This window comes from Xiphophorus hellerii, chromosome 17 (genome assembly GCF_003331165.1).
Source record: "Xiphophorus hellerii strain 12219 chromosome 17, Xiphophorus_hellerii-4.1, whole genome shotgun sequence".
Classification (NCBI taxonomy): domain Eukaryota; kingdom Metazoa; phylum Chordata; class Actinopteri; order Cyprinodontiformes; family Poeciliidae; genus Xiphophorus; species Xiphophorus hellerii.
The window spans coordinates 11,790,305-11,808,467 of NC_045688.1; the positions used below are offsets into that span (position 1 = coordinate 11,790,305).

Consider the following 18,163-nt stretch of genomic DNA (forward strand, 5'->3'; position numbering starts at 1 on the left):
ATAAAGAATCGAGAATATGATTAAACTGAGGCCATCTCATCATTTTGTTAAACCCTCTTATAATTCTGACTTCATTTTCGTATTCATCATGATTTCATAATCAAAACTGTGCAATGCCTTTTTCATGATTAAGCTTATCTGACAATTATACACCTGCAAATTGTAACTAAACAGTGTAAAAGCATAGTAAAAAAAAAAAAAAAAAAAAGCCAAAATCTCTGTACTCAGGAATGAGAGGCTGTATCTCTTATAGATTCTGACCAATCTTTTTTTTTTTTATACTTTATTTATCAATTTTCGCAGCATATTCTTTACAGCATTCAGGTTTTATACAACGCTGTCCTTCTTAACATACATAACCCTTACACGAAACACAAAACAAACAAAAAAAAACCAAGTTAAAAATAAAGTAAAAGTTTAAAAAACACACACATACACAAAAAATAAAGACAAATGAAAATGCAAAAACTTGTTCACAGCTAACTAAAAGAAAATAGCAGTAGTTTGGTTACGATGAGGTACTCATCTTGAATGTTTCCATGTATTGTAAAAATGGCTGCCCTGCCTCGATAAATTTAGCAGTTGAACCTGCCAGTGTACGCCTCATCTTTTCTAAATGCAAAAACCTCATGAGCTCTGAAAGCCACTGTTCATGTGTAGGCGGGGCCTCCTGTTTCCACCTCAAAAGTATCAAACGCCTCGCAATCAACGTAGCAAAAGCTACTGTATTTGAATTATACTGGGAAAGTAAAATATTCGAGGGTATGACTCCAAAAATTGCAGTTAGAGCAGAAGGTCCAAATTTAACATTGTATATTTCTGAGAATGTATTGAATGTCCAATAGGTGTGAAGTTTTGAACACGCCCAGAAAGCGTGAATAAGGGAGCCGACTTCTGACCCGCATCGGTTACATAAGGGATCAGCCCCTGGATAAAACTTAGCTAGCTTTTCATTAGAGATATGCAACCTGTGCAAGACTTTGAACTGAAGGAGCCCATGTCTAGCGCATATAGAAGAGGAGTGTACCCTGTGAAGAATGGATTGCCAGAGCTCATCTGTTAATGTAACTGCAAGATCTTTCTCCCAATGCGACTTTATAATGGAGAGAGAAGGAGATTGTAGATCTAGCAGCATGGTATAGATCTTTTTAATCGCCCCCCTCTGATGGATGTTTATACCTATGATTTTATCCAGAGCTGTTTCTTCAGGCAGTTCAGGAAATGTGGGATATCTATTTTCCACAAAATGCCGCAGTTGTAAATAGCGGAAAAAGTGTGTATGTGGAATATTAAACTGTTCCATGAGTTGTGTAAACGAAGCAAAAATCCCATCAATGAAAAGGTGTTTAACTTTACTTAGTCCACTTCTTTCCCAAATTTTAAAGGCAGAATCAGACATAGAAGGTGGGAACATATGATTTGAACAGATAGGAGTTTTAATCGACATAAAATGTTGTCCCAATTTTTTCCTGCACTGCACCCAGATTCTCAGGGAATTGTATAGCAGAGGGTTGCATTTATATGTACATATCTCTAAAGGGAGAGCAGAGGTCAACAAAGCAGGTAGACTAGTCTGGCCACAATTAGACGACTCAATCTGAAGCCAAGATGGGGTTTCTGTAGAAAAATCACTAGTCCAATATAGCATGTTTTGTATATTTGCTGCCCAGTAAAAAGACTGGAAATTTGGCAAACGCCAATCCGCCCGTAGGTCTAGGTCTCTGCATAAAATCTTTACGAATTCTGGGGGATTTACTATTCCAAATAAAAGCAGAAACGTGTTTATCTAGTGTCACAAAGAATTCCTTTGGGATGTAACATGAAATGCACTGAAATAAATAAAGGAACTTAGGCAATATGTTCATTTTTATAGAATTGACACGGCCCATTAATGATAGTGGCAGGTCATTCCACCTCTGAAAATCTAATTTAGTATTTTCAAGAAGTGGTACAAAATTCTTTTTAAAGAGATCTTTATATTTGCGAGTAACTTTGACCCCCAAGTAAGTCACGTAACCTGATTTGACTTTAAAAGGAAACTTTATAAATGACATCTCCCTGGCTTTAGAGTTTATACTAAATAATTCACTTTTATGCAAATTTAATTTGTAACCCGAAATAGTGCCGAATTGTTCAAATATGGTAAGAGCATGGGGAAGAGAGCCCAAAGGGTCTGAGATATACAGCAGGAGGTCATCAGTGTATAAAGATAATTTGTGCTCCTGATCCGCTCTGTAGATACCCTTAACCTTATCTTCTGCTCGCAGCTTAATCGCCAACGGTTCAATTGCTAACGCAAATAAAAGAGGGGACAAAGGACACCACTGTCTTGTCCCGCGATGAAGTGGGAAGTAACAGGAACATAATGAATTTGTTCGAACACACGCCATAGGTGAGGAGTAAAGTACCCGAACCCAAGAAATGAAGTTAGGGCCAAGTCCAAATTTATTTAATATGTAAAACAAATAGTCCCACTCCACCCGATCAAAGGCCTTTTCAGCGTCAAGTGACAGGGCGACTTCAGGGGTTGCAGTTGACTCCGTATATAATATGTTAACAAATCTATGCAAGTTGAAAAAACCATGTCTTCCCTTTACAAATCCTGTTTGATCAGAATATGAGGTAAACATCGTTCTAGTATGTGAGCCAAGATCTTAGACAATGTTTTTAAATCCACATTTTACAGCGATATTGGACGATATGATGAACATTCAAGAGGATCCTTGGCTTGACGAAGCGTTGGGGGAAGACATTGCCAGTTAAATGATTCAACAAACATATTTCGCAATAATGGAGACAAACTATCTTTAAAGGTCTTGAAAAATTCAACTGGGTAGCCACCTGGTCCCGGAGATTTTGCATTCTGCATTGAGCAAATTGCAAATTTAATTTCTTCTACAGTAATCTGTTCCTCCAGTTGATCCCTAAGTGCAGAGTCTAAAGTTGGGATTGTCATCTTTTCAAAAAATGTACCAAACAATCCAGGCATTTTTAAAGATTCTGATTCATGAAGGTTAGAGTAAAACATTTGAAAACTCTCATTTATTTTTTGTGGATCTGTAGTTACGGAGCCCTCTAGAGGACATGGGGAATTTTTTTTCTTTTGCGTTCCCTCGCAAAACCTTTTCGTTCCCTCGCAATACTGTACTGGTCAGTTATGCAGCATAATTGAATACTGCAAGCCTTTCTTACGGTGGGCGCCGTACTTTCTGCTTTAATATAAGGTTATGTGAGGTATTTCCATGAATGTTAGTATCTTTTTGTGAAATATCTGAAGTTTTATATCTTTCTTTAGGATAGAAATTGGCACCACAAACCTACGATATAAACAGAAACTTTCCGTAATTAGGAAATAAATAAAAATACATCCTAATTTGGACTATTTCTGAGTTATTATCGCGGGTAATAAATCATCTGACAGTTTTGATTGTGTCTCTGTTGTGTTCGTAGTCTGAATGGTTTAAAGAGCTGCTTTCAGTTCCATCTTCGCCTTAACAGACATAAACATACAGTAAAAAATAAATCGATTTTCAATCAGTGTTTTGCACCAAACAGTTTTTATTATTAACAAGTTTTTATTATTAAAAACACGACAGACTAATGATGGTAGAGGACCGCACTGGGTTAACTCGGGGAATCTCATCTGTCCGTGTATCAATCAACTCCAAACCACTTCTTTATTCTGTCACAATTATCGATTTATTCCATTTTGATGATCAGGCTCCAAACTTTGCCAGGACTGACCGCCCCGCTTCCTCATACACACAAAGCCAGTATCCTTCCCATTCATACCTGGTGACGTCACTCCCACGTCGACACACCTAAGCGTCAAAGCCTCCTGCTCCTGTCATATCAATAATTACTTATTTCATTCATATGGCTCTTACAGAGCCTCAGTGAAAACTTGTTTATTATTATTAACTGTTTGGTGCAAAACACTGATTGAAAATCTATTTATATTTTACTGCATGTTTATGTCTGTTAAGGCTAAGATGGAGAGGAACTGAAAGCAGCTCTTTAAACCATTCAGACTACGAACACAACAGAGACACAATCAAAACTGTCAGATGATTTATTACCCGCGATAATAACTCAGAAATAGTCCAAATTAGGATGCATTTTTATTTCTTTCCTACTTACGGAAAGTTTCTGTTTATATCGTAGGTTTGTGGCGCCTTTCTATCCTAAAGAAAGATATAAAACTTCAGATATTTCCCAAAAAGATTCTAACATTCATGGAAAAACCTCACATAACCATTAAAGCAGAAAGTACGGCGCCCACCGTAAGAAAGGCTTGCAGTGTTCAATTATGCTGCATAACTGACCAGTACAGTTTTGCGAGGGAACGCAAAAGAAAAAAAAATCCCCTGTCCCCTACAGGGCTCCGTAATAAATCACCCATTTACCCCAAAGCGTGTTGAAGAAAGTCACATCAAACATTGTATGTAGTTTTTCTTTTAAAACAAGAGCGAACTCCTAATAACAACTAAGATAACATAACATAAGGTGTGTATTGGTACCCAATCTACCACCAGAAATACAAACAAACGTACCATCCGTATGCATCAGTCTGCAGGAGAGTCTCTCAAAGTCTTTCAGGCGAATCCTGTATCCTGCTCACTCAGAGAGGAGAACTTGGATCCAATAAAGGTTTTCGCTGACTCGGGGGAATCAAACATTTTTTTGTTTCGCCATTCATGGAGATCCGAAAACGAGCAGGATCGATAAGACCGCAGCGAACTCCCGTCTTTTTTTTCTGCAGTAGCTTCTTGGAGGCGGCCCGGCGTCTGGACAGGTCGATGCTGTAGTCGGGAAAGATAAAAAATCTGCTCCCCTCGAAACTCCAACTTGCCTTTCCGTCTAGCCAGCTGTTGTATCCGCTCCTTCTCCTGGTAGTAATGGAGACTGGTAGTATGTTATGGCCCGCAGGCCTTTTCCTTTCGGAGGCACCGGCGCTGCCGCTCGATGGATGGGCCCTGTCCAGACCGTCCGGACCACCCAGTATGTCGGTTACGACGCCTTCCCCTATTTTCCAAGTCGTCTGTTTTCGCCAATAACTTATTATATTGGTCGTTTAGGTCCGCACAGCAGGTTTCCGCAACTTCCAAGCGCTTGTCCAAATTTTCGAGGCCTTCTTCATAGTCACCGAATTTCTTTGTGAATTCGTCAACAGCAGCTTTTATTGGGTGAAACGGCTTTGGCGATTTCCTCTTTAATTTCTCCTCGTAGGTTTTCGTTTTCTGGCCTGGTCTGTAGCCGCTTTGCTAGCAGCCTCCGGGTTGTTAGCTCGCGCTCCTTTAGCAGGTGGTTTCAACGGCATTTTGTTCGAGAAAAGACAGGAGTACGCAAAATAACGTTGACTTTCCAGTTGCAATTCAGAATATCCAACAGTTGGGCTGCTTTGGGCGATTTTTTAAAACTATTTTAACCAAAAATGTTGGGACCTCGTGGTTCGCAGGTCTACTCCATAAGGCGCCCCTAGTGATCAGAATGTAGACATTTTTAATTATGATAATAGTTATAATTTCTAATAATAAATTCTTCTAAGGCAGGGCTACATCATAACTCATCATTGCAGCATCAATTTGAGCATTAATAACATTGCAATATTTCCGACTCTAAGAATTAATAGATGCTAAAGGATACAGTGTCAAAAACAATCACATTCTAATCCACATTTCTATAATCAATATGCGGCAGGCAAACAAAAACATGGTTCTCTCTAAGGATAATATAGTTAAGTCATGTACAGGGCATCACCGTCTCAGAGGCCCCTTCCCGACTCAGAGGCCTGTCCAGACTCAGATCGGGATGAGTCCTGACTCAGATCCTGGTCCAGACTCGGAAGTCGGTCCAGACTCAGAGGCAGGTCCCCCCGACTCAGATCCCGGTCCAGACTCAGATCCTGGTCCTGACTCAAATCCTGGTCATGACTCAGATCCCGGTCCAGACTCAGAGGCCCGTCCGGTCTCAGGGGCAGGTCCCGACTCAGAGGCCGGTACCGACTCAGAGGCCGGTACCGACTCAGAGGCCGGTCCCGACTCAGAGGCCGGTCTGGCCTCTGAGGCCTGTCCGGTCTCAGGGGCAAGTCCCGTCTCAGAGGCCGGTACCGTCTCAGAGACCGGTACCGTCTCAGAGGCCGGTCCGGGATCTGAGCCTGGTCCGGACTCAGAGGGCTGTCTGGACTCAGATTCCTGTCCGGACTCAGAGGACGGTACCGTCTCAGGGGCCGGTCCCGACTCTGAGGCCGTTCCCGTCTCAGAGGGCGGTCCGGTCTCAGAGGCCGGTCCCGTCTCAGAGGCCGGTCCCGTCTCAGAGGCCGGTCCCGTCTCAGACGCCGGTCCCGTCTCAGACGCCGGTCCCGTCTCAGAGGCTGGTCCGGACTCAGAGGCCTGTCCGGACTCAGGGGCCGGTCCCGACTCTGAGGCCGTTCCCGTCTCAGAGGCCGGTCCCGTCTCAGACGCCGGTCCCGTCTCAGAGGCCGGTACCGTCTCAGAGGCTGGTCCGGACTCAGAGGCCGGTACCAACTCAGATCAGGACCGAGTCCTGACTCAGACCCCGGTCCTGACTCAGAGGTCCATCCTGACTCAGATCCCGGGCATGAATCAGAGGTCCATTCTGACTCAGAATCCAGTCCTGACTCAGAGGTCCATTCTGACTCAGAACCCGGTACTGATTTGGAGGTCGGTCCCGAGTCGGAGGTCGGACCTGACTCGGAGATCGGTACCGACCCGGAGGCTGGCTCAACGTCTGGTCCACAGGTAAAGGGTCCTTGAGGCCGAACAATGTCCGAGTCGTCTCCACAGCAGGCAGCATGTCGGATCCACCTCCAAGCCTTTCTAAGATTGTCCTTCCGAAGGTGAATTTTCCTGGGTTGGGTCAGGGTTCTTCTGAAACTCTCTATAAGCTTGTAAAAAACTATCGGATTGTCACTTTTGACAATCTGAAACAGCAATTCTCTCACTATATTATCATTGCCACAGAGAAGCTGAACGATGTCTTTGCAGAGTTTTCTGTCCATATCGTCAAAAAATACAAAATCTATATCCTTAAGTTCTTTCCAGAGTTTTGGGGCAAGTTTTTGGTGGACAGGGTCGATGTTCTTCATTTTGTATCTAGATCTACGACTGGACTTGGAAATCAATCGCCACAGAATATTTTCCACCATATCTCTCCTGTCCTCTTCAGTTCCTCGTTTGAATCCCATTTTGTTGGCATCCCTCAAAAATTGTTCAGGCTCCATATCTGCCTGAGTATAAGCCTCACTCAGGCAATTTTCTTCTGAATATATGTCCTCTTTAGGAAAAAAAATCTTTCTAATCTTTGTTTTTGCACATGTAAACATTTTCTTTGTAGGAACAGGATTCTCCAGGTGATGTTTGATTTTTTTTACAATAACTGAGTGTCCATCTGGGTAATCAAGGAGGGCAATTATGTTCATTCCAGAAGCGAAGCTGAACTCATCTTTAGCGAGACTTTGGAAAACCCTTTCGCTGAGTTCCTCTGAAATGTCTGACAGCACATCCACGTTTAATTCTCCTGTTTCGCTCATCAGTAAACGCAAAACTTTCTGGTGTTGCTCGCAGAAGGTTTCTTTCACCAGATGCAGAGTTGGGCCATCTGCCACCTTTTCAATAATTTGCCACAGAAGTTGACTGAGAAAATTTCTCTTTCGATAGTCAGGGGTTGTTTGACCTGGATGCACTTTATTTGAGCAGGTCTTCCTGATCATTTTCCAAAATGAGACCTTCGGTCTCACAAAAACGTCACGTTGGGAGCTCTCGTCCGTCATCTTCATTGCGCTGTCCAAAATGTCCAAATGAATTCTGTGTTGACTGACCAGAGAATTAACTGATCAGTTGGTCATGGACGTTATGACATCACAGAGGCGTCCTTAGAAGGGCCTCACGACACTGACATCAGCATGGCAACTGTTGCTAGGGTTCTAATAGCTCACAGTGAGCATGCTCTATGGAAAAAAAAAAAAAAAATCTGTGGGCACTAAATACATTTTTCCCACAGGTCTGAACTGGAAGTGCAGGTTCGCCAGAACAGGGGGGCCAGGGAACCATTGGACCCTCCATTTTACTGCCCTATACATTTTTGCATTCACACTATTGAGTTCCACTTCTCTGGTAAATTTCGCCGAGCTTCTTCTCCTGCATACTTTGTGCTATTTTCACCATTCAACTTTTATGCTACTTGGCTTGCTCTCCTAATGCAGGCTGTATCTCTTGGTATTCATAACCTTCATACTTTTGATAATATTCAGCTTTTTATGAATTTTTCACCCCATGGGGAAACGGCTTCATCCTGTGGCAGAATTGAGAATTACAATATAAAATGCCCGTTGTGTTTCACACGTCATGTCTCAGGTCGGCTTCAAACGCTTTTGCCATTTTCACCAAAAGCATTGAGCGTTCAGCATTCACACTTGCATTTTCATAGGAAATGCACACTTTCTAGTTTTTTAGATTAAAAATAATCTAAAAAATTATTTTTTAGATTAATTTAGAACCAGCGATCCGTCTTTCAATAACAGTCATAGTTAGCCATGTGGCCTTTGGGGAAAGTTAATTTCTCATCCCTTGCTTAGAGACTCCCAAATCTCTAAATGCTGTTAAAATATTAATCTCGCTTCTGTAACTCACTTATGAGAAAAAAAAACAGACATTTTTAGACAACGACAATCAAATTCAAACAAATCTGATCAAATCCAGACCGAGTCATTCTGATAACTCTTACAGTTTAGCTGGAATAATAAACTCGCAGGTAGATAGATGTAAACAAGTCCAGGAGAAGGACCTAAAGAAATGCACCCTGAATATCTATGCAGGGCAGTGTAGCTGCTTCATCAATTGCATTGCTGTGGATGGAAAGTTGAGGTAAAATATTATTTATTTTGGTATTGATTTGTCAGCTTTTATTTTTGCAAATCACTGAGAACTCATTGATTGTGTGTTTTATTATTTCGGAGAAGCAGGTTTCTGTTGGGACTGAAGGAGCAGGATCTCAACCCTGCTCTCAGCAGGCCAGTTAATCCAGCTGAACCACAACATGGACCGAGAGGTTTTGTGCTTCATGGGCTTTTTTATTGACTAAGTGGAAAGTGCAGATATACTTTTTAGATTTGATTTTAGCCTTGCTTGTTTGCTAGCTGACGATAAATGATCCAGTGATTGCAGGATTAATCCTGTTGCACTTTGGGTGCATGTTTAATCCACCAACTTCGTCTGAGTAAAGGTTCAGCAGTGCAACAGGTGGACATGGCCAAGATATGTTCTAGCTTCACAGGGACAAGCAGGTGTTTGATTATTGAAAAGGACAAAAAGAATAAATTTAACCAGTTATTCATAAATACAACTCATTACAGAAGCTGCCTTAGACTGTTGCTATCGTACCAAACGTTGCCAATAGTTCTACAGCATCACTGCAATGAAAAAGCCGATAGACCATCAATTTGTAATGGCAGGAGTCCAGTCTGGATTCAGACTAAAGAGCAAGTTATTTTGGACCCGATCCACACCTTTTTTTTTTAGGTTAGCTGAGGCTTTTATAGATGACAGCCATGTGGGACAAACCTGTGTATGTTTCTGTGCAACAGACAGCAGTAGGCATCATTAATAACAACGTTCAAAGAAAAATGCAAATTTTACGAAACACAAGAAAATTTGGAGATTTCTTCCACAGGTAAATGTGTCGAAGTGGCCATAATATATTGTGTCATTACATTGATATAAAACATACGGCTCCAGTGATTTTCATTTTCTTGCAGAGGACACCAGGATTTTTATTTAAATTATCAAGATGACCTGGGTCCTAAACCAGCCCTATTTTTCTTATACGATTTTGGTTGTTATGAAGCCTAGGCGCAAATTCAAACTGGAAGACTCTTTTATCCCCACCGGGACCCGTTAATTGAAGCGACCTGCCCACAATCGTCGACCTATCAACGCCGGACCAAGCCACGTCACGTCCAATCACCGACCAAGTCCCAGCTGATAAGGACCTTCATCCATGGTGTCCTTCGCTCTCCAGCCAAGCTCAACCCACCACCACCCCTTCTCCTCCATTCGCCCGGTCCTGAGGCCCGCACCCTTCTTCAACCTCCACCACCAGTGCCGGGCCCCGGGGGATGACGTTCCTAACAGCATCGGGGATGCTCATCTGAAGCCTATCGCTAACGCTGCGATAACCGTCATCCCCAGCCGGGGCCCGAGCGCCAAAGACTTTAAATTCTGTTTGTCAATAAACTCTTCTAATTGTCTTCTCATCTCCGTCTGAGTCTCTCCAGATTGAAATATATATATATATATATTCTTTTATTTAATTATTCCTCTGTGGTTTAGAGTGATAGCTGGTATTTTCAATTGTAATCAAAGTAATTAAATATAGCTTTTGTTAGATTTTTTAAGAACATAATTGTTTCATCTCTGGAAATTTGCCCATTTTATGTTGGACAAAGTGCTGTATAAATAACAATGTCATCTGCGTAGCATGAAACTGTAACTGGGTTTCATGCCATTCATTTATCATTTACTTATCACACTTATTTCCTGTTGTGTCATTATCTTTCCTCAAGTGAACACAACGCTCAAGTTGGATTTGCTCCGCTGTCAGATTATGTAACCGCAATCAAAAATGAATTTGATTATTGGCAGCTTTGCAGCAAAGGTACCATTAATTTTAGAGGGTGTTGAATTGTAGCAATAATTAATGACGCAAACTTATTTTTTAAACATGTTTTTCATCTAATCTCATCATTTGTTGATCTTAACTGGTTAAGATGAGATGATAAAGGACGAGTAAAGAGAAAAGCTCCTGCTTGATAACACCGTCTATCTCACTATTACAGATTAGCCACCGAGGAACAAAGCAATGAACACATTCCTTTTTGTTCTGTGATAAGAGCTGCAGGTTTGCTTTAAACTACGACTCTTATCTGCCGCCTTGTATGCTAATTGGTGGAATGCTTGTTGTGCCCAGAGTGTTGTTCCTGGGGTGATGTTGGAAGCCTGGGGGTGATACTTTATGTAATACAGAGTTGTTAAGTGTAGGTTATTTTTATAGCTTCAAACATTTTTATTGTTTGAAATTTCAAATTTCCGTGCGTTTGTCCATGTATGTCGACACGCGGCCCATTTATCCAAAGCGACTCACAGGTGAGGAATTTTACAAGTGTAATTAGAGGCATTGAAATTTCACACTGATAATTATAGCTCAACGCAAACTACCGAGACGTGATTGTCCCTCAAAATTCTGTTCTTATGTAAAGCATCTAATCTCCATACAGTTTTGAGGTGGGCGTGTGAGGTTTCTGTCTGTTTTTCACCCAGACAGACAACTCTGGTCTTTATTTGCATGGGAAAGATGCAGAGTTTGGGTCCTGTCTGCACGGGAAAGTGGCTTTTTCGACACTTTTAGCTCTTGTTATCGGGCTGAGGGACCTGGAGAACATAGCCGCCGCTGCGAGATAAGAAAGCTACTGCTGATGGTGGAGGAGGGTGAGACGGAGTTGGGGAAAGAATTGATGGCCCTCCAAGCATTAGCTGGTCCAACCGTTTTTTTTTTTTTGTTTGTTTTTTTTTCCAGCTCATAGAACAAAATCCGTTTGCAACGCTCCTGCATGTAGATTCCTGCTGCAGTTTGAGTTTTGTAAACTGTTGCGTCTGAATAGTTTCACGGGATTCAGTTCAGACTGTTGGATTTTGCATAAAATGAAGCTGTGCTGTGTTGCATTTCATGTCAGGCTCTAAACATTAGATTTGTTTACATTGTGTGCATCTCAATGGTAACTACGTTTTATGCGAACGATTTGTCTGATAGTTTTTGTCCAACTTGGGCCTACAATGGATAAAATGTATAATAGACTGGGAGTGGCATCTTTTTTTTTTCTCAGATTCTGACCAATCTTATTAACATTATTTCTGTCTTTTTTCCTTTAGCTCTCCTACCAGCATGTGTGCACTCATCTTGTCTAGCTGCGTTTTTGAAAACATCAAAGTAAAGCCAGTCTCATTTTAACCAAATAGCTGCAACGTGTCAGAACTGTGGATATTTTGGACATGTTGTTAATGTATTCACCAACCAACAGTGCTATCTGCAAGTGGATTTGTCAGTCCTTCATCCACAAGCAACAGAATGTCATCATATGTAGATAAAAAAAATTAAAAAAAGGACTGACATCCACTCTCCACTCTCAACTCACCTTTCAACTATTTTCTGATTTTGTTTGATTTATTATTCCCAATGCCTAAGTCTGCACAAAAAAGCAATAAAACTTTTATGGTGGTTTTTTTTTTTTTAGATGTTGATTTTCTGAGACACCTACTGCCATAAAACATTTAAGAAAAGTTGTGATACTGTGAAGCTTATTCTAAAGCACTGCAGCCTCAAAACCACAGATATTTTTGCTATTATGGAAGAAAACTTAACCCAGGATTTGGATACAACTGGAGTGTAACATAACATTCAAATACACCCAATTATTTTTCCTTTGCACCTTAGAAACTGATTGCAATGTTTTTTCTTAGCACCTCCCCCACTTCTTGCCACACAGATGCAGTGCCCTGGATATAATATGGAGAAGGCAGGCAGGTTTTGAGGGAGGTGGATGTGTTGCTTACCTGATTTAATATTATGCATAAAGGCCCCAGTGATGAGGATGCCAGTCTGACGTGCCTCATTAATTCCTCAGCTCACTGGGCTGTGGACAGGGGCAACAGAGACTTCGCCGGTGTCTCTTTAATGCGCTGAAATGGGAGGATAGTTTAGCTTTAATTCTATTACAGCACAGCCATGCTATTTATTGCTCCTCACATGCACACGTCCCAACTTTCCACACAGTCAGTCATGTCCAATATGAATACATGAATACAGTAAAAGGCAGCAACAGGGTGAATCACCATTCATGCCTTTAGGCCATGTGACACTAAATCTTGTGCCCTCATCCAAGGCAATCAAAGCTTGCGAGTCCTGGAATAAAATTTCAGTTGTTTGATGTGGCAAATGAGGCTGAAGATTTATCTTAATCATAATAATTTGAACTATTCCCCACATCATGTTTGGAGCACACCTTACAACAAAATAACATACACCAACAAAACATGCAGGTAGGACAGGGGACCATTTAAAACTTTAAATCATCTTTAAACCATCAGTCCTAAATGTCTATATCCAAGTCAGTAATACTAGTTTAAACATTTGTTGCTGCACATTGAAACATGAAGTGAATAATTACAATTATGTATACCAATTCATTTCACAGTGATGGCTGATGGCGCTAGTGGAGTTAGAAGATTGCCTACTGATAGCTGCTTTTAACAAGCACAGGTAAAAAAAAAACAAAAAACAAACGAACATGATACATATACACAAGGTTAAAAACTTTGGACAAGAGGACAATGCTTTTTGCTGCTTTCTTTATTCAGTTTTACAAACATTATCAACAATTACTCAATTTGAGGCCTCGTTAGCAGTAAAAACAGCAGAGCTGAAAGGCTGAAAATATGATACAAAGTCTTCTCAGCGCATTGAAAAACGTTGCTTTCCTCAGGACGCCCCACATTAAGAGAATCGGGGCTGACGATTAACTTAATTTACAATAAATACAATTAGCAAGTAAACAATATAAATTAAACTAAAAATGATTTAAACATAAGTCACAGGTTCATACTTTAAAGTATCAGGCAATGATTTCATTAGCAAAGCATTGAATTTCTTGATAGTTCAGTTTTAACTGTAAGCTGAGGTAAAATTGTTTCAAAGAACCCTTCTAACTCACGTCTAAAATGTCTCTTTGACAGCATATTGACATTTTTAGTGACGTAAACCGACAACCCCTGACACCGACACAGATGCGATGTAAAGGAGTCGTCTCCGGCAGGGTTTGTCTTTTGAGATTTCTTACTTCCTGTTTTGCTGGTCTGGCGTACAGCGTTAGCTATAGTACAATCAAATAGTCTCACCTCGACAGTGGCGGGTTTGGTGATACAAATATAAATAGGAAATTATGATAATCGTTTACAATACATTGACATTCTGCATTAAAAAAAAAAAAAAAATTCTTACAAAATTTGAGATTACAAAGTGTAAAAAATACTGCAATCTTCCCCATATAAAAGGCCAGCTCGAATGAGGCAAGTAAAATTGCTTCATATATTATGAAACATAAAAATGACAGATATTAAGACACAAAGCAGAGTATACAAAACATTGTCGGTTCGTTCGCGTTTTATGAACTGATTGAACCGACATGCTACTAGGCACCACCTTATCACCAAAAAAAAATAAAACGTTGGTCCGGTTTAAAAGCATCTTGCGTCGTGTTTTAAATGACTGACGTGTGGGACTGAATGCTGAACATTCTTCCAACTGTTAGCAAAAACGTTGCTCAGGGAATGCTGCAGAGTTTCTCCATGTACAGTGGTTTTCACAGCGTGACGACTTCCAAAACAAAGCAACGGTGCACCTGATTTTAAAAAATATGCCTGCATCAAATATTTAGACACGTCTCTTAAACAGTGGTGACAGAAAGAAAGGCATTATGAACAGTAGATCCCTCTGGGACTCTTGCCCCATGGCTCATCAGCTCTTGGATGGTCATCCAGTTGTCCAGAATTTTTTTGTTCCGCTTCTTCATCATCTTTTTGTGACTGAGCTCCAAGATGTTGATCTCCTTTTTGCCCTCGGCTCCGCTCGCCGGTCCCTCCTTTAGGCATTCGAGGCGGCTTTTCTGCATGAACTCCCTCCTCTTCCTTTGCTCCCTGGCTCTTGCCAAATGCTGCTTCCTCTCCTCCTTGCTCCAGTAGCGGCCCATCTTCATCTCACTCATCGCATCGTCGTCTGTGGTCATGCCTCCGCTCCTCTCTTCTCTGATTCTAAGTGCCCGCTCCCTAAGTATGCGGTCGCGAGCAGGTCTCCTGGCGACGTAGCGAGTCCCATCTGCGCGGACTTTGACTTTCCACTCGAGGCGAGGTTCCCCCCCATGACCGTTGCGGTGCATGGGATCTCGACACACGCTAAGGAGACTCAGCTGGCTCTGTGAATACTCCAGGGATGAGTGCTGCTGGAGCAGCTGCATATAGCTCTGCAATAGAGATGATGTTATTCAAAGTTATTCAGAAGTGCTTTATGTAGACGTGCGCTACATAGATAAGTTTTCATAATACAAACCTGAAGTTGTTTGGATCCTCCCTGGCCGTGATAGGTGCCCGTCTGATATGAAGCACCATAAGGAAGAGCTCTTCTCGAGTCTCTGCTGCTTCCCTTTTTGTCGCATCTTTCGTCGTCCGCTGGTAGGGCTGGGTCCGACTCAGACCGTGAAGGATTGCTCTGGTCGGGGCTGCTGGAGATAACTGGACCATGATCGGCTGGCCTGCAAGGCCTATGTGTGCCTTGAGGCTTTGGGATAGGAATGGGATTGGATGGCGCAGAAGAGGCAAGTCTGAGGTTTTTCTGGTTGGTAATGCTGATCTGTCTCTGCAGCGAATGATCAGGGGATTTCTCCATGCCCAGAGGCGTTGACCGGGCACTCTCCGCTGTGTTGTAGGCACTGGAGCTGTCCTTCTCACGAACTCGATCGCTGTCAGACCTCTCGGGGTACTCATGAATGTCAGCCAGCCTCCCGTGCCGCTTTTGTCCATTTTTGTGGTTCATTCCTGGTGAGCAGGGTGCAGGCTGTGATTGCTCGAGCTGCTGGGACTTGCGTAGTTGATGGGCTTGCATGATGCTCTGGCACTCCAACTCAATGCTGCGCAGCTCTTCATTCAGCATCTTCAACTCCTGCTCTACCCCTCCCCCTGCACCAACATCACCGTCACTATCTCCATCCCCTCCACCTTGCCCAGTGAGACTACATTCTATACTGTGTCTAATGGAGTACACCCCGCATTCGCCCCCATTTCGTATTTGGCACTTGAGCTCTAAAAGTTGCTGGAAGCAGTTCTCTAAACCTCGGACTCCGCATCCACTATTACGAATACTCACTACACTTTCGTTGCCTTGGCTCGTTAAATGGGATTTTGTGCTTTGGGCGTCTTGTGGTACAACAGTCCCTCGCCTGTTGAGTGGATGTTCTGACTGCCATCGATCCCTCAGGCACTTTGCGGGGCTCCTCTTGTAAAGTCTTGCCAATAAGGGCTGGTGCTCGGTACTGTCTGTGCTGCGCCCAAATCCACTGTCTTGATTGTTGGAAGAACAGGTGGCCGTGTCCGTTGTGGCGTCCTCATCACCTAGGAGCTTTAAATGAAGAAACACAACACTCTTTACTCTGCTTACAAGAGCTAAGGCATCATTTCGGAGATGGCCAAAAGTAAAACAAGGATATTTAAGTTGCTGAAGTTCAATGCAAATTCGGAATATTGCATGTTAAAACTAAAGGAGAGGTTGAAGCCTTTCCTTCATTATAAAGAAATGAAGAATGGCTGGGAAGGATGCTAAGAATAATTTATTTAGGGATATAAAAGTGTGGCAATTTGATTGTCTTCCCACCGAAATTAAAGCTTTTAAATCACCTTGGTTCAGTGATATTCAAGTAGCAGTGGAGTCCTTTAGTTCATTGAGTAGTTTTAAGTCCACGTTAAAAGGACCTTAAGGATAATGACAGGAGATCAGCTAAAGAAGTTGTAATTGTTTTGATATCTAAGTCCTTTAGCTAAATCCCAGTGAGATTTAACCACAATCAATTAGAAACAAAGGTCAAGAAGCATTTAAAATATACTACAAATATTTGAAATGGAAAGAGAATATAAATTACAGCTTGGACTAATCAATACAACATTCAAGTAATCTATGGGTAACATGATGGTGATAAGAACTAAAGCCTGTCTCCTCCAACTTCCCACCGCCTTGGTAAGAACGACGCTGTGGTCGCATACATCAACTGTAGTGTTGTCGCCATCCTTTCTCCGCCGTCTCTTTTTTTGGACGTTTTTTTTGTCTCTTATTTTGATCCGTTTTACTCACCCTATCTGCCATCTCAAAGCTCTGTTCTCTCTGCTTCCTCTTCTCCTCCAGAATCTCCATCTTCAGCTCCTCGACGAGCCGCTGTTGCTCGTCATCCAGCCACACAGCCTCCTCTTCCAGCTGCAATCACAAGATCTTGTCAGAGTCCTCTCTGAGGTTTCGCACCCATGACTGTGTGCGTTTGTGAGCGCGCGCACGTGCAGGGACTCTAAACAATCACCTTGACAGGAAAGAAAACCGAAAGGCTCTCAAGCAGGAGTCGCTTTTATCTGACATGACACAGGTTGTCAAAGACGGGGCAGGAGGGCTGCGTGGGTGTGTGTGTGCGCGCGTGTTTACCTGGATCTCTGGCCTTGTCACCAGGAGTCTGATGCTCTTTGCTTCTTCGCTTGACAACAAGGCAACGGCTTTCTCCCGGTCTTGCACTTCAAAGCCATTTATCTGCACACCAAAGACCGACATTGCGTATGAGAAGGAAAATTTGCATAACATACACATGTCCTTTAAATTATACGCAATTAAGCTGCAAGAGAAGATGGGTTAGGCTTTATTTGTGTGGATCATTGATCTTTCTTGACTCTGAGCCCCTTTACTTTCTTCCCCCTATCCATATATTTTCACTCTCCATTAGTCTTTGTTTCCACACACTTCTTTTTTAATTTCTCTGCATGTCTCATCTGCCGTCCGCCTTCCTCCCTCTCCGCTGCCACTTGCTCCTAATATGAATACACAAGAGAGGCTACACACTCTGGAGAGGGGAGTCAATAGTGGAACTCTGCTCTCACCAGACCATCCAGACATACAATTAACTGTTCTTTGACAGGTGGCGTTCATCTTTTCCACACTAGAGTAATGGGGCTGTCAGAGGAAGATAATAGGGCCAGGAGCAGAGCAGGCCGTATCCCACCCAATCATTCATAGGACAAGGAAACAAACAACACACTGCGAGAAGGGAGATACTCAGAGGTCAATATACAATTAATAAAGAGGATTCAAAGTCTTCTACTTGGACTGAAAGCTACTTAAAATGTCACTTTACCGAGATAAGCAAGGGATCTGACTAAAACAACCATCAGTAACAGGGAATTCCTAGACACTAGGTAACACTTTTATTTAGGAGTACAGCTTTGATATTTATGATACACAAATCTGGTTTTTAATGATGACCTCCTTTGCTTCCCAAATTAAAACATCTATT

General features: G+C 42.1%; 1 protein-coding gene across 2 annotated transcripts in view; it reads right to left on the reverse strand.

Moving 5' to 3' along the window:
* Positions 1-13,404: 13,404 nt before the first annotated feature.
* The window catches only part of pdzrn4 (PDZ domain containing ring finger 4), a 66,402-nt gene continuing 61,643 nt past the window's right edge, over positions 13,405-18,163 (reverse strand). For both annotated transcript variants that reach the window (XM_032590171.1, XM_032590170.1), the window contains 4 exons: positions 17,305-17,406; positions 16,966-17,085; positions 15,175-16,239; positions 13,405-15,088 (listed from right to left, as the gene is read on the reverse strand). In XM_032590171.1, the coding sequence (XP_032446062.1) occupies positions 14,516-15,088; positions 15,175-16,239; positions 16,966-17,085; positions 17,305-17,406 (1,860 nt within the window). In that variant the 3' untranslated portion in view covers positions 13,405-14,515. The remainder of the gene's footprint in view (positions 15,089-15,174; positions 16,240-16,965; positions 17,086-17,304; positions 17,407-18,163) is intronic.